The sequence below is a fragment of the Nansenia antarctica genome (assembly GCF_963989245.1).
Source record: "Nansenia antarctica genome assembly, chromosome: 14".
Taxonomy (NCBI): domain Eukaryota; kingdom Metazoa; phylum Chordata; class Actinopteri; order Argentiniformes; family Microstomatidae; genus Nansenia; species Nansenia antarctica.
The window spans coordinates 23,926,384-23,951,523 of NC_137684.1; the positions used below are offsets into that span (position 1 = coordinate 23,926,384).

A 25,140-nucleotide genomic window follows, 5' to 3' on the forward strand; every position below is an offset into this window, starting at 1 on the left:
TGAAATGTTTACTTAGTTGTCTTAGTCCTTTGGGGAGAACCCTGTTCATGCTCCTGTTATGAGAAGAGGATGTCTGCATGTTTCTAATGACGGTGTTCTGGTACCCCGCAGGCAGCAGATGATGATGAGTACAGGGTCTCCTGGCTCCCAGCAATAAGCAGGGGCTCTGAGAAGAACCATCAGAGCAAGGTAAGTGACAGGGTTCCTGCAGGGTCTTACATTTAATAATCCGAATTTTTAGCCTTTAAGTCTTAAGAAGGTTTTAAATATTGTTGTTGTTGTCTTAAAAAATGGATTGGATTAGGAAGTTACTTCTATGTTGCTATAATGTATTATGTTTAAATATGTTTGGACAAAATGTCCAGGCTGCAAAGTAAGCTGTATGGTAATAGCCCATCAGTCCACCCCCCCCAACCCCGAAGTGATGTCTTTTAATAATCCTAGTTTCCCCGTAATCCAAAATGTGATGATGAATTAACTGTAATTTTAGAGACTTCCTGATGAGAGTCAACCTGAAGCTAATCTCTCCTCTTTTTTCCATTACAGGTGACGGTAGGAACAACAAAAACGTGTAAACAAAGCAGGGCCTGCATATCATCTATCCACTACAACGACCTGTGTGTTCGCCTGTGCTTCCCCTGTCAGAAGCCCTTAAATGTGACAGTGTTGTGGAACCCTGTTATCTGTTGTGGAACCCTGTCCTCCACCGGTGAAACCCTGTCCTCCACCGGTGAAACCCTGTCCTCCACCGGTGGAACCCTGTTCTCCACCGGTGGAACCCTGTTCTCCACCGGTGGAACCCTGTTCTCCACCGGTGGAACCCTGTTCTCCACCGGTGGAACCCTGTTCTCCACCGGTGGAACCCTGTTCTCCACCGGTGGAACCCTGTTCTCCACCGGTGGAACCCTGTTCTCCCACCGGTGGAACCCTGTTCTCCACCGGTGGAACCCTGTTCTCCACCGGTGGAACCCTGTTCTCCACCGGTGGAACCCTGTTCTCCACGGTCAGGTGGCTCACAGTGTCTGTTGTCTTGGTCTGTTGTCTTGGTCACGGGGCACCAGTCAGTACTGTGCTCTCAATGCGTTGGACAGTATCTCTGCTTAGGAGATGGGGAGCAGCATTGTTTGTGGATCCAGAACAAGAGAGGCATATTTATTTTAGAATCTCTACAGGGAATGAGTTCCTCTCGAGTGGGATCCTGGGACGTCTGCTGGTCTGCTGTCTGGTGGAACCCTTACTGGGACTCCCCTAGAGAGGTGTGGCTCTAGCTATCCTAACAACGGACTTACATCTCTGACTGTGCAGCTAGCCCTCTTTTCGTGGGCCCTGTCCGTAACAACGCCAGGCAGCCCGCTCTTCCGCCTGCAGTCCCTCGCTGTATAGACTCAGCTACAAGTCACTGAATATCGCTGGAGGCTCTCCTCTCTCCTCCCCATCTGCAGCCCTCTGGTTCTCTTGGACTCTCTACTGAAGGGATGGGGGATTCAGAGGAAAGGACTGCTATTTCCTTTTCTTTTCTTTTCCACATTTCTTTTGAAACTCAGGTGTAGAAAAGGAGGTACTTTGAGAACTGTAGAAAAAGCCGTCATCAGAACCCCTGTTGAGTCGACACAACAAAACAGGACTTAACAGTTGCCTTTTCATTTTTCTTGTTGAATGTAATGTGTGAATGGGTAGATACGTAGGTGTATGTACAGCACAGGAGAAGCCCTGTGTGGAGGGAGATGGAGGATGGACGGACTACCGCCTGTCTGTAAGGGAAACCGTCCTGATAACGGGTGCTTTCTGTCCAGGCGCTCTCTGTCCATTTCCACCGCAAACTAAAACCCCAAACCTTCACTTTAGTTCCGGTGTCATTTGTATACATCCCATCAGAGCTGCCTTCACTATGAGAATGTCTTTGATTTCATAGAACCTGCAGAGAGCCTAGCTAGCTGCCTCTGCTAATGCACTAGAGATAGATAGTCTACACATACTGGAATTTAGTGGCCTTGGATTTTTAAGTTGGTGCTTTGTTACCATGTATATATGAATATATATAAAGTACAACTCTTCACTGTAGTCGACCTCTCGTCTCAGAAAAAAAGGGAGGTTTGTTTGTAGGATTTTTTTCCACACTTCATTTGATGCGTCCTACTGGTTGATGTATGCACATAACACAAAGTGAACAGAATAAGAATAAAACCAACAATTTGTATACGTCTTTTTTTTTTACTTTCTTTTTTTCCATTTATTCATATCATATCGTCATCAAAGCCCACTGTGTTTTTTCATGCATTTGATGTTGAATATCACCTCACATGGTAGTCCCACTGTAGCTCCTTATGTATGAGGCAAGAATTTGATGTATGATCCTGTTTAGCAACAGTAGAGATTGTCTCCACAATCACACCCTCGCATGGTTATTTCTTCAAGTGAGTGCTTCCTCTTCCCAAATTCAGTGAACTAAACATGTCCTCAGGGTGTACAGTTTTTATACGGGTATTTTAATGAATTATTTGAAGGAGAAGCAACACAAGAAAATATGACTGGAATTGTGACAAATTAATCAACCTCATTGTTATGTGAAGAAACTGATGAATCCCTTTTTTTTTTTTTTTTGCGAGATTCTGTGCTATTTTAACGGTGGTCTGTCTTGCTTACTGTCAACATATTTGATTTCTGTTTTTTTGGGGGAAGAAGAAACAAAACGTCTATTATATATGTTCACTGTTTCACTCTCCAAAAGTTTTATTTTTCCCTTTTGTCCTATTTTTAAGGGAAGGAGTGATCTGTTATATAACATTCCTGTTTCTTTGTGTTTATTATTGTTGTCCTTGTCATCACCATGCATAGATATTTACTGGATCGTCAGAAACCTCTTAGAACAATTGAAGCTTCCCACGTTCCTATGTGGATCACAAGTTGGCGTCTCCCCCTCCCCCATTGTATCATATCAACGCTGCACCTGTGAGCCACACAAGTATAGCGATAGCAGCGAAATGAATCTACCTCATATAGCCAGTCACTGGCAACCACTAAGTCCATCCACCCACCCAGACCCAGACAAACACGTCCTATCTGCCCTAAGATACACACACCCCAGTCCTCTTCACTTGCATTGGCTGTGGAACTTTCTCAATAAATGGCCAAACCCTCCCAAGATCTCATGTCTCGGTATCATCTGTGTCTTTCCAGTGCCGAATCATGGTACTGTCTCTCCAGTCAAAGCAAACGAAATGAGTTGCTTTTACAGAACAACCTCAGTCCAGTCATTTGAGTCAATGGCTGTTGAGGTTGTTTTTGTTTTTTGTTTTTTTAAAGAAACAAATCTTGGGAAGTGTAGCTTTCCTTTCTGTGGGATTCTATTTGAGTCTTAAGGTTACGGCTGTCACTAGGGAGTGTGGGGTATGGGCATTTTGTCTCAGCTGGGGTCATCAGAAAAGGGCTTTTTATGTGTGTTTGTCTCATCGGCAGCTGTACAGAATGCATGCTTTTCTGCCAGTGTGAGGGTGAATCTAGACCACCTGAAGCCCTGTTGGTTCTGTGTTGGGCAGCGTAGAGTTTGGCAGCGTAGTGTCGTCGATAGACACCCAAGGCATTAAAAAGAAACGGATTCAAGGAGGGATGAAATAGGAAAAATACTAGAAGCTGTGAGACTGTATAGATGTGTGTCTCACGATACTGTACAAGGATGTATTGCTGTTATTGCTTAATAGGGACATTTTTCTTTTCATTTCTAGGAATAGATGAGGTCTTTCTCAGAGGTAGTGTGTCGACTTGCGCTGTCTGTGTGTGAACGACGGTGTCGTTTCAATGGTCTGCGAGGTTGTGATGCTGTTAAAAGGTGTGCAGCTTTCTTCTTTCTCTGGTGTGTATAATAAGACTGCACAAGAGATGAAAGTCTGTACGCAACATACGTCACTCCTCTACTCTACTGTCATCTGTCTGCTGCACTAGTGAAAAAACCCCATCTAGATTTGATTAAATGTGAATCATATTTATTTTAAATTTTGTACATTTTTTTTTTTACCTTGTTCTTAATATAAATGTGATGTCTGGTTTGTTTTAAGCAGTACATTTACCTCAGTAGCATGGCGGCATCAAAAAGACCCTGTATGTTTCATTTTTATGTGACGTTTACAAGTTCTTATCTGACTGACATAGATTATTTTGGAAATGGACCGAAGTATTTTCTATACTGTACATTTCTTAGAATAAATAACTTTTCCTGACATTTTATGTTTCCTCTTTTTCTTGTTTTTATTGGGGGGGGGGGGGTTGAGAGTTTCAATCAAAGACATTTGTTCTATGTGTTTCATAAACATGCTTATTGAGTGTGGTAAACCAGATCAGTGTGTCATATTACATATTATGTAAAATCATAAGTATATTTGTTAGGTAGGAGGAACATTCAAGCATGATAAGCAAGCAACACACTAATACGGGTGACACAAAGGTGTCGATTTTTTTTCCAAGGGTTTTGATTGATTGATTGAAAACTTTATTAGAAGATTTGCAGAAGTAGGTACATGACAGTACATATTACATACAAGGTCAACTAACAGGATAAAAACCCAAGAAAGCCACTGGCTTATTTCAATTGGGGTCCTTGATATTTTGGGGAATTAATCTCGGTGGCTTGTTGTATAGTATAGCCTACGTATTCCGTTAAAACCCTGAAAAGATTGGCTGTAATTAAATGCAAACAGACAAAAACAAGTGTCCCGCCATGACACAATGCATTCATCTATTGTGCCACTGCACCTTGTCGCCTTTAATCAGCTTGATCTACTTGACATGCAGCCCCCTCCTCCATCACACAGGGGGGGGGGTGGATATGACGTGGAGCTGGGAGTTGTAGTTCTGGGAGGCTGGCGGCTGTTGTAGTTCTACTGCGAAGCCTGCAGGACAGACGGAACAACAACGGAAACGGGCTACTTCTGTTATTACAGTGTGTTATTGCTTTGCAAAAAAACAAGAAACAACTCGATCAGTTCATCACTTAATTCCCGCCCGGACAGGTTTGCTTTAGTGGTGAGACTAAACGTTTTAATAATCTGGATTTCCGTCAAGAAAAAGAAAAAGAAAAACCTGATACATTGTAGCTTTATTCGGCGATCAGGGAGAGTTGCGCTCCTCTGTTAGTTCATGTTCCAGGATAAGCCTAGGGTAACTGTTAATGTGGAACTTCTACATGTGAAGTGAATGGTGCATTGTATAGTTACGTTGAGATGAAACCCACCTAAATCTTAATTTAACAAAACTCAGCCTGTTAAATTAACCCATGAATAAACAGCGGAAGGTGACACCGATATCTCTTATTCATCATGGGCGATCCTGTTAAAAGACTTCGCTTAAACCGTAGTTTTCTCTATATAAAAAACGTTGGACACAAACCTATTTCTCAAATGCAACAACATTAGTCCCCTTGAGTCACAAAGTGATTTGTTTACTCAGCCGAGAGCTGTTTGCTCTCCCTTTGCCCACCCACACCAGCTGACAGATTGTCACTGAAATGGACTGCGCGATTAGAATAAAATATCACCCATTAGAAAACGTGTCTTGCAAATATACCAAAGTTGGCAGACATCACAACGCGAGAACAAACTTAAACGGCACATAATCCATACACGGAGATAGGCAATTGTTTGTGTGGATCTAAAGGAATATTGAGGATTGAGACATAATTATCCCCAGTGCCATCTCTCAAAAAGTAGTTCAAGAAAACTGAATCTAAGTAAGTTGTCATTGTCAAACCTGTGATTTAGGTTTTTAAAGGAATCCATCCAGGCTATTGCTGGGAAAGCCTAATGAGGAAATGGAATTGATGTGTTTGCTTTATTGTGCCTGTGGGACTTTCCTCGCACACGCTCAGTCAGTGCAATTCTTATCAGTTACAAAGCCTGTAACTTTCTCATACACTAGACGCTCTCCACTGTTAAAGGATTTGTTTTTCCTCCTTGTGTTTTGTCAGCATTGGACAACTGGATTGGGCCGAGCACACCTTGACCAGAGAAGAACCACCATCTTGACCAGAGAAGAACCACCATCTTGACCAGAGAAGAACCACCGCCTCCAGGCAACTATGCTGTCAGTGTCACTGCTGGTCCTCTGGGCGGCTCTGTGCAGTGGCAGCCCAGACCCCCGGCTCAGGGAGTCTCTGATGCAGCTGGAGGCCTCCAGGCATACGGGGGGTAACCTTCTCCTGACAGAGGCAGAGCTGCGCCTCAGCGCACAGCTGCAGAAACTGAAGCAGCAGGAGATGGAGAGGTCAGACTTCCCTCCTGCCTTACACTTCTTCAAGGCCAAGCCCCTCATCCAGCGCAGCCCCATTTACAGCCTCCTGCAGAAGATGCCCAAAGGTAACATTTGGGAGATGCTCAAATTGATTCTTAGGATGTCCCAAACCCAGCACTCGAGTTGAGGGGGGATGGCATCCCCACTGAAATAAAAACGGTCAAAATCATCCCCCTTTTAAAACTGCCATCCCCTCTTTCCATCCCTTATGTCATTTTATCAATGAATGTGGTATTACTGCTATTTCACCATTTAGTTTTGCGCATATTGAGTAAAATACTGTGGGCGAGGGGGCACGCACACATGCAATGACACTTTTACCAAGTCACTGACACTAAAGTCACTGACGCTGTGGGGATGCTAAAATTGTCCCCATATGATAAAATCCACCATCCCCCCTGATTTTCTTTTACAACTTGATTACTGCCCAAACCGTAACACTAACCACAACCTTAAACCCTTATCATAACTACAGTATAACCCATTCTTAACTATAACCCCTAAGCGTTTATGATCGATGTAACAATGTTGGGCCATTTTAAGGATCCCATTTCGACTTTTCACATAACATCAGACATCATCTACTCTATCTGTACTCTATTACTCTATACTCTGTATTGTAATCTACACAAGTTACCACAACCTTCCTGTTCTGTGTTCCAGGGGGAGCCCTCCATGTCCATGAGTTCACCATGGTGAGGATGGAGTGGCTGGTGAGGAACGTGACGTACCGGCCACACTGCTACATGTGTTTCACTGACGACCAGTCCATCCGTTTCCTCTTCTCGTCAAGCCAGCCCAAAAGAACCGTACCTCAGTGTTCCTCCTGGATGTTACTGGAGACCCTGAGGGGCAAGATGGGGAACACCACGGATCTAGACAACAGGTGAGAACACATTTTAAACGGGAGAGCTATTCAGCCACAAAGACAAACGGGGGGGGGGTAACATTTATGAAATTAGCATTTTTTTATTGTTAAAAACCAACACGGTTAAGCTTCAAAACCTTCATCAGGGTTGTACAACAGATCTAAGCCCAGAATATTGGGTTTTTAACAATGAATGAATGAATGAATTAATGAATGAATGAATGAATCAATGAATGAATGGTCTTTATTGTCATTGCTATAGTACAGGTACCAAACAACGAAATTTAGGAGGGGTGGCTCCCCTGGTGCTAGGAAAGAAAAAAAACAACTAAAAAAAACAAGAAGGGAAGGAGCTGGTTTACATAAATAAAGGCTATGTACACTATCCACTATACTATACTGTACAGATAGACGACTAGGGTTGTCATATTGCACATAGTGTTATTGCACATTCATTTAAAGTGTCGCAGTGCTATGACAATGCTATGACTACAATATAGGAACTTCTATTAACATAACTGATTTTTTTTCTTCATGCTTTCCAAACATAATTTCTGTTTTGCCCATGTCTTTCACATCTTATGTACTTTTCTGCTTCTATCCGTATCCGTCCAGCATCCTCCGCAACCTGACTCTCTTCACCGAGGACCCAGAGGCTGCCTACCCCAGCCAAGACGTGGTGTGGAAGAGGTTTGAGCAGGCCTTCATGGTGGCCTGGGGCCTGGTCACCCACGCTCCTGTGTTCAAGGACTACTACTATGAAGCCCTGAGGCAGTTCTACGTGGACAATGTCATGTATCTGGAGCTGAGGGTTCTTCTGCCTGAGGTAAATACACTTGAAACACAAGTATACAGTATTATATATATTATATACAGTGCGCTGTGTAAGTAATGGGACAGTGAAGCATTTTTTCTTCTTTTGGCTCTACACTGCATAGGTTTGGATTTTAAATTAGGTTAAAGTAGCTTTTATTTTATTCTCAGCGTTTATTTGATCTATGGTATTTGTCTACATATCTTACATATCTACCTCTTTTTTTAGGGTACCCAAAAGTACAATTGGCTTGTCGGGTAAATCAAGTAGTAAGTCAGGTGTGTTCCATCACATAATTTGTGCAGGCATAGAGAGCTGTCAATGTCTAGTATCGGTTCTTTGCATTGCCTTTGGAGTTTGCTATTGGTGTCTGTCAACATGGGGATCAAATAGGTGTCAAGGAAGTCATTTTTAGGCTGAAAGTTTTGATGAAAACGCAAAAAAACAAACATAGCCAAAACATTAGGCTTACCAAAATCAACATTAAAAAGGAAAACAAAAAAGCACTGGTGAGCTCAGCAATCACAAATGGGCTGGTAGGCCAAGACTTCTACAGTGGATGACAGAGGAATGATCACCATAATTAAGAAAACCCCCAAACAACTGTCCCATAGACCAGGAACACTCTCCAGAAGGTAGACGTGTCAGACTACCATCCACAGAATACCAAAATCACCAGCCAAATTACAGATGCTTCACTGCAAGGTGTGAACCTCTAGTTATCCTCAAAACAACATGGTCAGGTTACAGATTGCCAAGTACTACAGAGGCCTGGAAAACGGTTTTGTGGGCAGATCAGATGAGTATTATCATGAACCAGAGTGATTGCAAGAGGGAAGTTTGGAGAAAAATGGATCTGCCTAGAATTTACAGCATACCACCTTATCTGTGAAACATAGTGCAGAGGGTGTTAGGTTTGGGCATGTATAGCTTCCACTATAACTTACTAACTTGTCTTAATTGATGATTGAATGACGGTAGCAGGAGAATGTATTCTGAAGTGTACAGAAACATCGTATCAGTTCGCGGGCAAGCAAATGCCTACAAATGTATTGTATGGTGCCTTATTATACAGTAACATAATGACCCAAAACATACGTTTTTCAGAGCCAAAAAGTGGAAACGTCTTGCCTGTCCAAGTCAATCTTCAGATTTAAATCCAATTGAAAATGCATGTCATTTCCTGAGAATAAGGTTTTAGGCAAAAAAGACCTCAAAACACACAATTGAAGATGACTGCAATACAGGCATGGCGGAGCATCACCAGAGAAGATGCCCAGCGTCTGGTGGGGTCAATGGGTCGCAGACTTCAGGCAGTTATTGCAAAGGATTGTCCACCAAATACTACTTTTGAATACCATGAAAAGGGGGGACTATGCACAAAAAGTGGTGTAGCTTCAGAATGGTGAAACCATAATAGTAATTGTTTGATTTCAAATCCAGCCTTTTGGAGGGTAGACCCGAAAGAATAAAAAATGCTTCACATTCCTGTGAAGTTGCACGTGTTCTTGAGCAAAGCACTTAACCCCTAATTACTCCATGGGTGTCGAATATGGCTGACCCTGTGTGCCTAGAGCAAAAATACCAAATTCCAACAATTGACTGACAAGTTGATTGCATGCATGACAAGTTGATTGCATGGCAATAAATAAATCATCTAATAATGGTCAGACAGGCAATGCCTCGCTGTAATATTCCCATTATAAAGGTGCCACTGAGTATGAGATTACGTGATTCATAACCAATAACCATTACCTGATTACCTGATGTCATGTCATTGCTCACGCACAGACGTACGAGCTGGATGGCAGTACGCACCAGCGTGTCTGGGGTCTGAAGGCCTACCAGGACATCACCGGCCAGTTTGTGGCAGATCACCCAGATTTCCTGGGAGCGCGGGTCATATTCACTGTCCACAGGTAACTATGGCTCTCTTCACTATTTATAATAATAACAATAATAATAATAATAATAATAATAATAATACATTGGACTTATATAGCGTTTTTCTAGACACTCAAAGACGCTTTACAAACTGAGAAGATCGAGTAGTAATAATAAAAAGAAACAACAAATAAATAAAAGAAAGTATAGGGGTCTAATCAATTTTTAGATTACTAATCTAAGTCTAAGTGTCTTTGTAGGACAATCTACTCTGTATACTGCAAGTATATCTAGAATTCGGGCGGAGAAGCGGCGAACAAGCAACGCCAGCGTCCTCTCTCGACCGGCATTTTTTTTTAAAAGTGAAAAGTCTTACGAGTATGATCAATGTAATATTAGCTAGCTACCTCTAAACATGGATTTGGCTGGGCATAAATAAATAATTAATTTGAGGTGGTAAACACAGGCTGGCTATCTTATCTGTCTGGTTAACTCATCTGTGTAGTTGTGAGTTTCTCTCCAGAGCCATAGACAGATGTCTGTAGTGTAGCGTCGGAGAAGCGGCGAACAAGCAACTATTGAAGTGTGATGAAACCTGGCTGGTTCAGGCTGTCAGGAGGTTCCTTTTATAGGATAAAGCTGAGAACAACATGGGGCCCAAATGCTTAGTTCATATGATTTCTACAACAACAATAGAAGAGGAAGAGGAGGACAGGCAAAACCCATGCTACTGTAATGGTAAGATGTGTTTGTTTATTGTGTTTGTCTCAGGGGGTTGAATGCTTCCATGGTGAAGGAGGCTGTGGAGGAGGCGATGACCCTGCAGAGAGACTTCCCTGACATCATGGCTGGGTTTGACCTAGTGAGCACTTGCAGAAGTATTAGTAGAAGCGTTTATTGACAGGAATATATATATATATATGTTACGGTACATGTGGGAAAATGGTTTATGTCGGCATTTCCGGGGAGCATAAAATGTTGACTTGGTACATGCTGCCATGTCTAACCCTAACCCCAAACCTAACCCTAGCACCTAACCCTAACCCTAGTTTTCCCACATGTACCGTAACATATATATATATATATATATATACAGTATATACATTTTTAAAATCTCTCTATTTTTATTTTATTTTATTTTGTATTCTGAATAATTTTTTGGCCAAGTATATTTGCACATACACATGAATGAAAATAGATTTGAATTGAAATCCCACAATGTTCTGATCCGATATGGTTTGGATTTACAGGAAAAACAAGATGTACTTCTGTGGAGGTCTCGTAAACTGAGCAGGGTATGTAGGAGTTCTCTATTGTGCTCGTGTTGTAGGTGGGTCGAGAGGACAGCGGGAGATCCCTATGGTACTTCAAGGAGGCGTTGTCTCTGCCAGCGGAGAGAGGAGTCACGTTGCCTTTCTTCTTCCATGCGGGAGAGACAAGTGAGCCCAACCCCTTCCTCCTCCTCATCTTGATCTAATGCTCTTTATTTATCTGGCACATCGTATAAACTAAAGACACTTCTTTTTCAGTGTATAGTAGCATATAGAGGTTAGTTTAAGGCTAGTGAAGATTATGATGTATTCTGGGATAACTGGCCTCTCTGTAAGCTACATAAAAGGACTTTGATTGACATCGCTTTAATGTTCAGACCTCGAGGGGACCGACGTGGATCAGAACCTGCTGGACTCCCTGCTGTTCAACACCTCTCGCATCGGACACGGCTTCGCTCTAGTGCACCACCCGGTGGCCAGGGAGCTCTCCAGGAAGAGAGGTGTGGCTGTGGAGGTGTGCCCCATCTCCAACCAGGTGAAGCATCATCACTGTTACCACATTCTCTAACCCCGAATCACAAATCGTATTCTAGCCCCTACTCTCCCTCTGCACTTGTGTAGGTCTGAGAGGATTGGATAAATATAGATAAAGAAGATTAAGGAAATTCAAAGAGGAGCTATTTCCATAACGCCAAACCTATCTAATTCTCTCAGATCTACACAGGTGTCCAGGGGTTAGGGTCTAGGGCAGTGGTTTTCAACCCTCTCCTCGGGGACCACCAGCCGTTCCACATATTTGATCTGTTCCACCACCAGCACACCTGATTCAACTAATCAAGTACAAACCATAATTGCTTTGCACTTGATTAGTTGAATCAGGTGTGCTGGTGGTGGAACAGATCAAATATGTGGAACGGCTGGTGGTCCCCGAGGAGAGGTTTGAGAACCACTGGTCTAGGGATATATTTGGGATTCATTCAGGGATAGTGAGGAACACAAAGGGCTTACTGCCGTTCATTTAAAAAAACTCCCTTTTAAAAACCCTCTCCAGGTGCTCAAACTGGTCTCAGATCTGCGGAATCACCCCGCTGCTATGTTGATGGCAGAGGGCCACCCGTTGGTGATCAGCTCTGATGACCCCGCCATGTTCGGGGCCACGGGCCTCTCTTATGACTTCTATGAGGCATTCGTGGGCGTCGGTGGGATGAGCTCTCACATAGGCACTCTCAAAGAAACATACAAAGTATGTGAGAGAGAGAGAGAGAGAGAGAGAGAGAGAGAGAGAGAGAGAGAGAGAGAGAGAGAGAGAGAGAGAGAGAGAGAGAGAGAGAGAGAGAGAGAGAGAGAGAGAGAGAGGTAGTGTTTTGGGAACACTGAGAGAATGAATGAATAAATAAATAAATAAATAAATAGGAGAAGGGCTCTGATTGACGTTCTCTTCATCTCCAGGTACAGCTCCCTGTCTTCGCAGCAGAAGGAGAAAGCCTTGGCACTATGGCAGAGGAAATGGGACAAGTTTGTCTCAGATAACTCACAATAGAGACCTTGAATGATGTGGACATCCTTGGGACAAGGACATCACATCAGTAACTTTTACCAATGGTACCTTAAAGGGACAGACATTTGGCCTAGCATCTGAAATGCTATTTGTTTCAGTAGTAGCTGTGTCATAGGAATGGACTCAAGATTATTAGGAAAAAAACAATGACTTGAATGAATGAATGATTTCTGAGCCGCAGCTCAGCAAACTCGGGTTGAGATGAAAACTAACACTAGTTAATATCGCCCCCCAGTGGACGAGATGTGTATGACACTCCTGGGATGAATCCAGCAGATGGACCACTGCTGTGAGCTCCCACAAAATGGAGGGCCCTGACATGAGCTGAATTTACTAGTCAAGGAGGAGTCAAAGGACACAGCTTGTATTCAAGCAAAAGCATTTTATTTAAACATAAAGTATTTTTTCAGTTCCATTATAGAACTGTATTTGTACTTTATTTATGTAGTCAGACACTGTATCAGAATCAGAATTGCTTTAATTATGTATGGATACAAAGAGTAAAATGATTGGGTTCAGGTTCATTAGACATGAGGCATTGCAGCAGCTGTACATAACTGACTGACTCTCACATTGTGTAACAATGAATAGAGTGAGAAATTAATTTGAAGTATGTATTGATTACATAGAATCCTTGATTTGTTTTATTTTGTTGTCAAGGTAATGGCAGCTATTCATTTAGGGATGAACACTTGAGCCGTAAGTCTTTTGTTAAGGGATTTATAATACAAGGCACACATGTTCACATTCAGATCATATAGGCACATGTCATGACAAGTAAATACTCTAGAACATTAGTGTCTGTCACAGACACTTCTTATATGATCAGGCATTGACGTTTTTCTACAGAGAGTACATTTAAAGAGTCGTATTCACTATTCTGTAAATTGTGTAAAGAAAAATAAATGAATGCAAGACAAGATTAAAGATACATTGTTTTCTTTTGCTGTATTACAATTATTTTATTATGTCTACTATTACTTCAATCTGTATCACAAGTAATGTATTTCTCCATAATAGTAATAATGTGCACCATGGTATGGCATGGTAGTCCTTCATCGACTGCTGGTGTTGAACTGGGAGAAGTAATTTTCATCTGGGTTGTTAATGTACACTTGCTTGTCAAGATAGGTTTTCCTGAAATGAAAAAACACCCAGAGGAGAGAGAGAGGGAGTGATTATTCATTGTTATACAACAGTTAGTTCCGACCAAGTAATTTGATTGGACAAGAGGCATTCCATGAGTTACGATATACAGTATAACAGCACTGGGACTTTTAACTATATGTATCACTCCGAAATAACCGTTAATATCAAAGTAGCTAGCCTGCAGATGTTTGTGTTCAGGTTACTAGGCAACAGTCCAGTTGCGGAACAATTTTTTGTTGACGGAGCCAAAATAAATGATTAAATAAACAAACAAATCATAATCTGTTGTCACTTATTACTGTTAACTAATCAATTGCGCTGTAGAACTGTTGTATAAAAGCATGCGACCGAATCACAGCCATGCTGATATTCAGTATAACACACTCCCTCTCGTGTGATATTGCTTAATTAATCCTCTGGAGTATACTTTCAGTAATTACAGGCCACTGGCATCTAAAAGTGGACTTTTTCCTATTTTGAAGTAGAAAATAGGATCCATCCTGTGTGAGGATTACAGAAAGTTGTGAACGTAATTAAATATGTTATTAGTAATGATAGGGTGTTGACGTATGACAGAGTAACAGAAGAAAACTATTTTATAAACTAATAAAGAAATCAAGTACAGGTGTGTCCATGTCTAAATGTTGCATCATGCATCTGACATTGTGCCTTGTAATTAATTGAACTATTGTATTTCACCTTATAATTGTTAAACAAACCCCCCCAAAAAGATATAGAAATCAAACTTGAGTCCATGTGTGATATCGTCTGTTCATTTCAGCATTTCCAACATCAGTGAGAGCGTGTTGGACAGTTATGTTGCGCATGTGGTTGAGTGACTCACTGCGCGTGCTGGGCGTCTGCCAGCTGAGCGTTGGTGTTGTCCAGGCTGCGCCTCAGCTGCTTGTTGCTGCGGGCCTGCCGCCTCTCCAGGAGCAGGGCCGTACGAGCAGACGCCACGCGGAAACGGTCCTGCTGGGCCTCCTCCTCATGTTGCTCTGCATGGATCCTCTAAAGAACATGAATATAAATTATGAGCACACACATGTACACACACACACACACATTTAGCAATTTATTCAGTCATGTCCAGAAGATATACATCCAGGAAGACAACATGTCAGATTTATAGTACCTCCTTCTCCTCCACCTGCTCCTGCTGGGCTTGTATGATGTGCTGCAGCTGCTCTGGGGTGAGGCCCTTGTAGCTGTCAGGTCTGAGGCGAGGCAGGCCCAGCACACTGACGCCCTGGTCCAGGCTCTCGCTCAGGAGCTCCCCCTGCAGCTGGTTCAGGATGTCTGTCCTGTTGTCCTCCTCCTCCTGCTGCCACTCCAGATAACGCCGCTCTGCAGTTTCTGCCGCCTGGGGAACCATAGAGATGGAATATAGATGAAATATAATATGAAGTGCATACCCTATCATTTTTGATCTGTGGGCTGATAAAGGAAAGTTGCATACAAATGTATGAATTCAAATTCCCTGCTGACAAACGGACATGCCGCAACAGAGTAGACAAGTTACAGTGATGCTTGAAAGTATGTGAACCCCTTGTGCAATTATAGATTTATTTATTTTTTTGCCTGAAGGTTTCTGGAAGACCATTCTAAACCAACATGGAATTGGTAAATATAAACATGTTATGTCAGATAAAAAATACTGGTTCTGATTAAATAAAGATTTCATGGTAGAAACAAAACAAATATATAGTTGCACAAGGGGTTCACACGTTTTCAAGCATCAGTGTATATAATGTTGCATGTTACAGGATGTTACACGAATCCTGATGCAACACACCTTATTAGGCAGCAGGTATTAGAACTCACCTTAGCCAGGTTGAAATCTTTAGTGGCCAAGGTTACGGCTCTCCTACTCTCCTCTTCACCTTTCTGCAGCTGGAGAGCGTGGTTGTCCAGGTCGACTCGGGTCTGGTCATACTGCTCTTCTAAAGGGGGGAGGGAGAGGCAGAACATTTGACAAAAGGCAGCCGTGTTTGAGAGGCAGAGTCTGATAGCGTAGTAGCAGGCCTCTCTTACTCCTCTGCTGAAGAGTTAATAAATGTGCAGACGTCTGTTCCAGCCCTGCACTATCACACCTGGCACAATGACTATCAACCCAAGACCACCATGATAGTTGGTTGATTGGTGTGTTAGTTTAAAGTAAATACACACAGTAGCTCTCCAGAACAGAGAGTTGAAAAATCCTGGTGTAGGGTGTGGTACCAGGCAAGATATGTTTGGTTGTATGGTACTTAACCTCAACCCCAGGCTATTGCATGCATAGCATCTGAAGCGGAAGTGTGGAAGATGTGTCTGGGACAGAAAAGTATCTGGGAAATACATGGTATACTTTACCTTCTAGCCTGCGTTCGTATCGTGCATTGGCCAGCTCCTTTTGCTGTTGGAAGAACCACATCCTGAGCTGCTCCTGCTGCCTCTTAGTCCTCCCCTGGCTGTCTGGGTCCTCTCCCTTCAGCCCCGGCAACATCTGGACCCCCTCTTGGTTCTTCAGCATTTCAGGGTCGTTCAGGTCAAACTCCCGCCGACTCCAGGGCTGCTGGAAGTTCTGGCGGAAGCCTGTGATTGCCTCCTGCATCAGACGGTCGTCTTTGACTTGGCGCTGGTCAAGCAGGCAGGCCGCCCTGTCGTTGCGCACCAGATCTGCATCTACAGGGCATTCCAATGAGTAAGAGATGTAGGCTACACACTGAGACACTTACTTACTTTGTCATGACTTGTATTGAATGTATTCACTTAGGATTGTTGTCAGAGATTTTACAACCTGATTGTTTAGCCAGTCCTTGAAGAGAAGCTAATACAGAGCAGTTAGTGTTATGAATGAATGAATGAATGAATGGTCTTTATTGTCATTAATACAGTACAGGTACCATACAACGACATTTAGGAGGGGGGGCTCCCCTGGTGCTAGGAAAAAAATACTAAAAACAAGAAGGGAAAAGAGCTGGTTTACATAAATAAAGGCTATACACTATCCAGAGTTATAACTCTACCATTAGGCTACTTAGAATAGAATACAGTGTTTTGCCAGGAATGGAATAGAAAGGCAATGTCCTCCCTGCCCTGACCTACTAGGCCTACCTCCATTCTAGACTTACCATATGCTTTGTGTAAATCTGCCTCAGCCTCCTCCTTTTTCTTTTTTTCTTTTATTTGGAAATCAATAGCTTCTTTATCAATCTGTATATTAAAAAAAAGAACATGGTTAACTTGCAAATGTGAATCGATCACCATGATCCTTTCCAAGCCAAAATATCGGTCCCAATGCATGGAGTCTCTGAGCCCTGCACTTCGTGAGCTTAGAATGATAAGGTTCTATCTCCGTTTAGGGCAGTTCAGAGATATTGAGCGTCAAAGTTTTTACATTCCATTATGTTTTGTGAGATGGAACCTTTGTATTTTATGAATTACTAACTCAAAAATGTCAACATTTTAAAAATAACACCACACAGGCATTAATAAACACCTAATGGATCAGATTATGTAAAAAAAACTCAATTTTGACAAAAATGGAGATAGAACCTTCTAATTCTAATGTCACGACTTGTAACAATAACTTGTAACTTACCCCAATTGTTCTAACTTGAGAATTGAAAATCCGGTCTTGTCGCTGCATCTCTCTATTCCTCCTCCTCTCCAGACTGGCCGCAGCGACGCGGTCTGAGAGTAATTCAACATTGTACATTTTAATATCTTACAGGTTTTTATTCGTGTTTCCCTGCGCAAAGGTCCGATGCGAGAATATCAACCGACACTGTAAACATCTACGTTGCTAAGAGACCCAAACTTCGGAAACCTTCGGATCCTCTCGGGATGTGGCCGACCTCAGTTTGGTGAGAAGTCGTGACGTCAGAATTATAAGGTTCTATCTCCATTTTTGTCAAATTAGGTGTTTATTAATGCCTGTGTGTGGTGTTATTTTTAAAATGTAGATTTTTTTAAAGTTAGTAATTCATAAAATACAAAGGTTCCATCTCACAAAACATAATGCCTGGAATGTAAAAACTTTGACGCTCAATATCTCTGAACTGCCCTAAACGGAAATAGAACCTTATCATTCTAAACTCACGAATTATAGCAATGATATTGCAGTGATAAGTAGCAGTTAGATTCATACACTCACAGTGAATGTCTGACCATAGTCATGTTGTTGAAATTCAAATAGTAGGCCTACACTGAACTTCATAAACAGATTTTTATTGGATTATGACTAATTATGACAATCCTTCTTTAGAAGGGTTGAGGATGGATTGAATTGGGCTAGTCAGTCAGTGCATTCCTGAATCACAAGTTGTTCATTGGCCATCTCAACATCTTTACATCTGTCTGTTTTTGAGTTCTTTGTCCTGGAAGAAAAACAAATGCCAGAAACAGCTGTTACTGGTGTGTGGGCCCTGATTTGAGCTAAGGAAATTAGTAGTAAAATAGGGGAATATAGTCAGTATTGTCAGTATCACTGTCACAAAAAGGCAGAACAAATGACATTAGGCTACAATAAATATGAAGAAACGTAGGGGATGCACAGATTATTTTTTTTGTCACTGATCTACACAAAAATATTCCCACCGATACAAAGTCTGGCAGCTTAAACCCTTCTCTGGAATGGAGGTCTCCTGTTGTGGAAGTTAACTCTCTCTCTGCCTGATCCATCCCATTTCCTTTTCCTACCCCTAGTTTCTGAGCCACGGCTTGCCCCTCGGAAGAGAGTCACAAGGGGTGGTTGAAAATCTTCCCTTATGAAATGGGACAACCCTTCAAGACCCTGATACGTCACCAGTAGCAAAAACAGTAGTGTAGCGTCTTGTCTAAATGCAATCTAATCTACCTAGGAATAATATTCCGAATCATGAAAAAGTCCGAACATAAAAATAGTTTAGATGATCATCTTTTATTTATTTATGTACAGAGAACATTTGTAAAAGCAGACAGCACAGTATAGGGTGAGGAGCCTGTGGTGTCAGGCGGTCAGAAGCTGACGGTCTTGGCTGGCTTGGCCTCGTCCAGGTCCGCCTCCAGGTTTCGGAAGCGACGGTGACGCCGCAGGATCTCGATGGCCTTCTGCTCTACGGAGGAGGGAGTAATCCCAAGATCCTCCAGACCAGGAAGTCCTGGGTACTTCAGATCTGAGCTGTGGAACTGGAACGACCACAAACACATGTTATTGTGCCAAAACGTACACTTAAAGCGTCTTTGAGTGTCTAGAAAAGCGCTATATAAGTCTAATGTATTATTATTATTATTAGCTGTTTATTACGTGTTATACCTCTGTTGCTTTTTTCTTACCCGATCTACTTTGTCTGGAGTGATCCATGGCTCAAATGGATTCATCGCAAAGAAACTTGCAACAAGACTGAAATTAGAGAAAGAGGTGTTTTGTTGTGGTCAGTATTGAGGTTACTTGGCATCGCGCCTAGGGTTGGCATGACAATCTATACTACTAGATCATCATTCATGGGGAAAAGGCTAGAGAATTGACATGGAAATACATGGGAGTATATCAGGTTCCTAAGCAAAAATAGCCACTGTGTACTGCATACTCACTGATACAGGAAGCGTGGCATTGGGTAGGGTACGAAGGGCCTGTGGGCCACAGCATAGGCAAACTCCACCAGGTCATGAAGGAGATAGCGGTTGGGTCTGAGTAATAAAGTAACAAAAAACACACAAACAGGCCGATGAACAAGTTGGCTAATGTTGTCACTTTTGCCACAGATTTGTAAAGAATAGATAGAATAGATACAGATTAGATACAATTGACAGTGACGCCTTGTAGGATTCAACAGGTATCTCGGGATTAAAAGTAAAGGCCGTAATAAGTCCTTACCCAACTAGGGCGTAAGTCTTCCCGTTGGCGTCGGGGTCTTTTATGGCGTTGATGATGGCCTTGGCCACGTCCACCACCTGAGGAGAACAGAGGGAGAAGGAGTCTGTTGAGTCTTTGTGATTTTTTAAGTTGTTTTTTTCTGAGTGGGGCAGTCCCACTCATATTTTTTCTTTTTAGTTTATAGTAGAGATTATGACAGGAAGGATGGGTGAGAGAGAGAGAGAAGGGATGACATGCAGGATATGTCCGCGGCTGGAATCGAACCGTACCCTGCGGTACATGGTCAGCGCTTAATCCACTACGCCACCTAAGCGCCCCAAGGAGTCTGTTGAGTCCTGGTGCTTCTACAGTAAGGTGACGCAGGGCTGAGATCAGAAGGACATATAGGACCTGTCCAGAGCCACAATTCCCTAAATAAGACACCTGGGTAGATCTGAGGGTGTTAGATAAGTATGAGCAAGATGGCAACAACAACAAAAACAAATCCACCCAGCCTATGAGAGAGCAAGGTGGAGCTACTACCATCTTGCTTACACCTACTGTATATATCTATATACCTGTATACCTATATCCAATCTGTTTTCAGATGAACAAGTGTGTCAGGGGTTGTTGGGGCATTGTAGGAACTGGGCCATAGACTCACATGAACAGGCTGCTTCACAGTATTCTTCCCCATGCCAATGAGAGGCACAGCTTTCCCAAACCAGCGCATGTCTGTATGTCAACACAGGAGAATAAAGTCACCCCACATTTTTTAAACAAAGACCAATAATTCACTCAGTTTTCAAAAAGAAAGAAAATCATTATAGCTCCTTACTGATATATTAAGATGAATTCATTTAATGAATAGATAGATAATTCTTTAAACATTTTTAATCAATGCACTGCAATTCAAGTGATCGGACATGCACAACAGCTACAGTTTCCAGTGCAATAGAGAACTTACAATGAGGTCAAACATGATCCCATTAATGAATTCTGATTCATGTTGACGCTTCTTTGTGCTTAATCTCATAGTCAACCAGTAAAATGTTATCAGACCATCCAGACTGGACTACATGCACCAGTTCGTGAAAATAATCAGTGGTGACCCTCCTGCTTAGGCTACTTACTGGCAAAGTGGTTGAAGAACCTGTCCTCCCTCCCGAACATCTCAGAAGGCTTCATGATGATGGCATCAGGGAACTCGTCCCTCACAGCACTCTCACCTACTGCCTGCACAGAAACACCGGACATATCCCACATTAATAAAGACATACATCTGGATTACACATGACTGCAGATTGCAGAATGAGATACACCATCTATATGACACTGATGCTACACCTAAGATCTTTATATCACATTACATCTAATACACATTTTAATCTGAGTATGTGGGATATATCTACATTACACGCCTTCATATGTGATGCATGTTTACATCTGTGAAAACGGAAAAAGATAAGAAGAGAAGGATCTAAGAAAACACAGTCGAAATACGTTATCAGGAGATCACTTTTGTTGGTAATAGATATAATGGCATGGTAGGAGATTTCATGGAAGCCCTTCAGGGTACAGGACCTTGTTCCTCAGGTATTTAGAGGGGCTGCGGATGTCTGCGTTGAGGTGAGACATGTGGATGAGCTTGGTGATGCCAGCCTCCCTGGTGGCCTTCGCAATCTGCTGGGGGATTGACACGAACACATCCTCAAAGCGATAGTTGCTTCAGAGAGATAGAGGAAAAAAATAAAGAATGATATTATAATAATGCATAACTTGCATCCAAGAGCAGAATAAGGTACTTTAAGGTACGACATGTCGTTTCATTGCTTTTGTGAAGTGCTTGTTTACATTTTATGAATTACATTTTATTTGTTGGCTGTTTACTTGCTGTGTTATGCTGTATACTACCAAATGTACTGTGAAGCACTTTGTGACTGCTGTCTTGATAAGTGCTATACAAATAAATAAAGTAAATCAAGTGAAGTACTACTAAACTCTTTGATTAAGGCCGCAGACCACCTACTGAGTTACCTACCTGGTCTCCCACTCTCGCCCCACCAGGTTGATGACCACATTGGAGTGGGCCAACGCTTGTCTCATGGAATCCTTATCCCTGGCATCCCACTCCTGAAACATAGCAGGAGGAGATGGGAGAACATTGAAGGGTTCAACTTTACATGAGAAAAACAATGATTTAGACACGAGTGAGGTGGTTTAAGATGAGACATCATAGTAGAGGCCTTTCTGTTTACTTACCATGAAGATGATCTGTCCAAGATCCGCCATGGGCTTCATGTACATGAGGTCATACTGGTCACACCGATGAGGGATAACGATCTGAGAACCCATACGACCTGCAAAGACACAACACAGACCGATAACCACACATAGCAGTCCCATCGGAAACAACGACACAGTACGCCATTGTAAACAAAGATGATGTTCAGTTCACAGAACAACAGAAAACAATTATTTACAGACAATACTAGAGGGCTATGGGGCGGCTAGGTCATTTGAATGAACGTTCATAGTATAGTCACTAAGTCATTCTGGCCGATCAGGGCAGATTGATCAAGTCGATCAAGGGGGTCCAAATAGGTAATAGTTAATAGAAAAATACCCTTTTTCCCTCACTTTCAGCAGCACAGCTTTAGCAAGCCACTAGTCTGTGAGATTGTAGGCGGCATTGGTCATCATTCTATCCTACTCGGGTCTATCATTCAGACCCTGCTCTTTCATTCACTCACTGTCAGTATCAAATCATTCCTGGCTGTACAGTCAGGAGGATTTTTTTTACAATTATGTCCTGCATGTTGAAATTAATAATTGATCCATTGCACCCATGAACTAATCGATCTTCAAAAACATGGACTGCACTTATATAGCACCTTTATCCAAAGCGCTTTACAACGGCCTCTCATTCACCTATTCAGACACACATTCACACACCAACGGCGGCAAGCCACCACGCAAGGTGCCGGCCCGCTCATCGGGAGCAATTAGGGGGTTCAGTGTCTTGCCCAAGGACACCTCGACATGTGGCCAGCCGGGGTTCCAACCGCCGATCTTGCAACCATTAGACGCCGGCTCTACCTCCTTGCGCCCCACCCCATCTCTAGGGCCGATTAAAACTCACCAAGTCGATTGACGACATATCGGCCCAGGAAGCCGGTGGCTCCAAAGACCGTGGCTGCTACCCCACTGGAGGAGGAGCGGCCTCCCTTCCCTCTGGGGATGACGGCATGGTGGACCTTCCTCTGCTGGACCACCACCGGGACGGCTGACAGCACCACCGGGCTGCAGGAACCTGCAGGGTCACGGTTACTTGGTTACGGTTACTTGTAATACAATTCTGTATGTAACAGATACATAAGCAGTATTGTGTCGTGTTAAAACAAAATGCATAATGTTATGTGGGAATACGGTACATGTGGGAAAACTAGGGTTAGGTGCTAGGATGCTAGGGTTAGGGTTAAGGTTAAGGTTAGGGTTAAGGTTAGACATGCCAGCATGTACCAAGTCACCCTAGCACCTAACCCTAACCCTAGTTTTCCCACATGTACCGTAACACATACATTTTTTAAGGCATACAGGACAGGTGCCTAAAATAACAGCTGGTATAGGCCTGAGATAATGTCAGAGATGAGATCAGTGTCAGTCAGTTAAAGGGGAAATGACTGGTCCACCTCCTGACCTAGGATGGCATACACAACACAACATTCACTGAACAGCTGCTGCTATGCAAATCAAACCATAGTTGATCTACAAACACAATCTCTGTCTAAGCCCCCGTTCTCAGCTAGTTAAAGCTAGTCAAAAGATTGCCTGCACTGTCTAGTCTGGAGATCTACAAACTTCATAACTAACATCAATAACACAAAAGCATAGCAGCCAGCATTTAGCTGGATCGTTAGCCAGAGCTAGCTAGGTCATAGCCCAGAATAGGGTCACAGAAGGTAGTTTTGGGTCTGGAAAGCTGTCCTGTGATCATCGGATGTCACGTTATTCTTCCCCCGGTCTCAGAGCCGCACATCTCCCGGTGTCTGTCCGTGATCGCAGTGAGTCTGTCCGGTGTTACTCACCTGAGAACCGGGGAAGGACACTCACAGGGCGCCTAACGAGAGCTGCAGCCGCCATGATTCTCCTGTCACTCAGGGGTTTCTACGGCAAGCCGGAAGGGTAAAACTACATTAGTATCCAAAACGCTAAAATGCTGCGAAACTGAGAAACGCGCTATTTTTTTTATTTTTTATTTTTTTAGATTTGTTGTTGTACGGCGACCTTGAGTGCCATGAAAGGCGCCTTATAAAATAAATGTATTATTATTATTATTATTATTATTATTATTATTATTATTATTATTATTATTACTGCTTCTCAACAGCAGGGGGCGGTAAAGTAGCTAGACAATCCCTGTGGCGTTGTGCGGGACAGCACAAGGATACTTTATACTTTATACTACTTACTTACCTTTGCTCTTGATATGTAGAAATTAAACAATTACTTTCTCGAAGGCTCCTTTTTTTTTTTCTCTTGCTGCTTTATTTCCTGCCCATGTTCATCACTACATTTTCCTTACTAAAAGCCCTTTTCCCGTTTCTACTGAGTCTTTATGTGACGTTGCTTCACTCATTCAATAACCTTGTCATTGCCTCTGTCTGTGCTGTATATTGATTCCATTCAGCTTAACATTATATGTCGTTCACAGATAGCCTACAGACACAGACAACTTTACTCTGGTTCATACCACTTAACATACTCTATAAATATATTGAAAACATATACCTCCCATGTCTGATTAACAATGCATCTTGGCACTACAACGTGTTACCATGTTGAAGCATTTCCAGATATCTCAAAAAACGGGCCTTTAAAATTTGACCATTTTGGCTCAAAGCTAAGGCTTATGTTAATATAGCACTTTAAAACTCGTCTTCTCATGACCGCTTTACCTGATTCAGTCAGATGGGGGTGGCATACTATGCTAGGCTTGCAGAATATAGTGTAAGCAGACTAAGCACATTATAATAAATAGTGAAATGCTTGACATAAATTATACAACAGTCATTTCTAGAATTTATTTCACCGCATAATGGACCTATGAATCACTTCCTGAAGATTAAAACCAATGGTCAATAGAAATATATATTTTTAAATGTAGCCGATTATTATTAGCCTCGCTAATTTGCGCCAAAGCGGGCAAAACATTTCGGTGACGTAACAATGGCATTATATGGCGTCATTAAGTGATCGGTAACGTCTGTCAAAAATATATGTTTGCGATGAACATTTTCACACGACCGACATGGGAAACCTTAATTGCTGTTGTAGAAAGGTAGGTATCATGGATTTATTCAATAATTTCTGCATTGACTCTTTCTGAATGTTTAAAATGGTATACTATTGGTTTACATATTTTTCATTTAGCTGTAGGCCTCTGGCTTTCTGGGGGGGAAAATGCTTGAAATAGGTCACTGTAAACTATACAGATGA

At 42.4% G+C, this 25,140-nt stretch overlaps 4 protein-coding genes across 5 annotated transcripts in view; 2 read left to right on the plus strand and 2 right to left on the minus strand.

Moving 5' to 3' along the window:
• Positions 1 to 678, plus strand: part of cecr2 (CECR2 histone acetyl-lysine reader) — a gene marked incomplete at its 5' end in the record, with an annotated part of 47,247 nt that extends 46,569 nt beyond the window's left edge. Inside the window, 2 exons of the mRNA XM_080544734.1 lie at positions 112 to 189; positions 547 to 678. Of these exons, the coding sequence (XP_080400860.1) occupies positions 112 to 157 (46 nt within the window). The 3' untranslated portion in view covers positions 158 to 189; positions 547 to 678. The remainder of the gene's footprint in view (positions 1 to 111; positions 190 to 546) is intronic.
• A 4,218-nt stretch (positions 679 to 4,896) lies between these two features.
• Positions 4,897 to 13,520, plus strand: ada2a (adenosine deaminase 2a). 2 transcript variants are annotated; one of them, XM_080545083.1, is made up of 10 exons: positions 4,897 to 5,016; positions 5,957 to 6,344; positions 6,943 to 7,165; positions 7,763 to 7,973; positions 9,753 to 9,880; positions 10,617 to 10,707; positions 11,176 to 11,284; positions 11,494 to 11,651; positions 12,168 to 12,352; positions 12,536 to 13,520. In XM_080545083.1, the coding sequence occupies exons 2-10, from the start codon at positions 6,068 to 6,070 to the stop codon at positions 12,654 to 12,656; spliced, it is 1,503 nt and encodes a 500-aa protein (XP_080401209.1). In that variant the 5' UTR covers positions 4,897 to 5,016; positions 5,957 to 6,067; the 3' UTR covers positions 12,657 to 13,520. The 2 variants fall into 2 exon arrangements, with proteins under 2 accessions (XP_080401209.1, XP_080401208.1); XM_080545082.1 differs by lacking the exon at positions 12,168 to 12,352 and having other exon boundaries at positions 12,566 to 13,520.
• Positions 13,521 to 13,729: 209 nt separating this feature from the next.
• Positions 13,730 to 17,523, minus strand: ribc2 (RIB43A domain with coiled-coils 2; the record flags this gene model as incomplete). The annotated part of the gene is made up of 7 exons (XM_080544913.1): positions 13,730 to 13,811; positions 14,668 to 14,834; positions 14,959 to 15,186; positions 15,648 to 15,766; positions 16,176 to 16,487; positions 16,937 to 17,018; positions 17,407 to 17,523. 7 exons carry the CDS (start codon positions 17,521 to 17,523, stop codon positions 13,730 to 13,732), a joined length of 1,107 nt encoding a protein of 368 aa, XP_080401039.1.
• A 1,184-nt stretch (positions 17,524 to 18,707) lies between these two features.
• Positions 18,708 to 23,793, minus strand: ndufa9a (NADH:ubiquinone oxidoreductase subunit A9a). The gene is made up of 11 exons (XM_080544907.1): positions 23,730 to 23,793; positions 22,784 to 22,954; positions 21,904 to 22,001; positions 21,683 to 21,774; positions 21,226 to 21,367; positions 20,775 to 20,877; positions 20,306 to 20,376; positions 19,663 to 19,739; positions 19,380 to 19,475; positions 19,122 to 19,188; positions 18,708 to 18,974 (listed from the first exon to the last, which is right to left on the minus strand). The coding sequence occupies exons 1-11, from the start codon at positions 23,782 to 23,784 to the stop codon at positions 18,804 to 18,806; spliced, it is 1,143 nt and encodes a 380-aa protein (XP_080401033.1). The 5' UTR covers positions 23,785 to 23,793; the 3' UTR covers positions 18,708 to 18,803.
• Positions 23,794 to 25,140: the final 1,347 nt, after the last annotated feature.

Bases quoted from the DNA above. Each gene is read 5' to 3' on its own strand.
- ada2a (XM_080545083.1), top strand. From the start codon at position 6,068: ATGCTGTCAGTGTCACTGCTGGTCCTCTGGGCGGCTCTGTGCAGTGGC. The intron at 10,708-11,175 runs GTGAGCACTTGC...CTCGTGTTGTAG, and splicing joins TCATGGCTGGGTTTGACCTA to GTGGGTCGAGAGGACAGCGG. The intron at 11,652-12,167 runs GTGAAGCATCAT...AACCCTCTCCAG, and splicing joins TGTGCCCCATCTCCAACCAG to GTGCTCAAACTGGTCTCAGA.
- ndufa9a (XM_080544907.1), bottom strand. From the start codon at position 23,784: ATGGCGGCTGCAGCTCTCGTTAGGCGCCCTGTGAGTGTCCTTCCCCGG. The intron at 21,775-21,903 runs GTAAGTAAACAG...GCTATGTTTCAG, and splicing joins TTGGACAGATCATCTTCATG to GAGTGGGATGCCAGGGATAA. The intron at 20,377-20,774 runs GTAAGTAGCCTA...GTTGACATACAG, and splicing joins GTTCTTCAACCACTTTGCCA to ACATGCGCTGGTTTGGGAAA.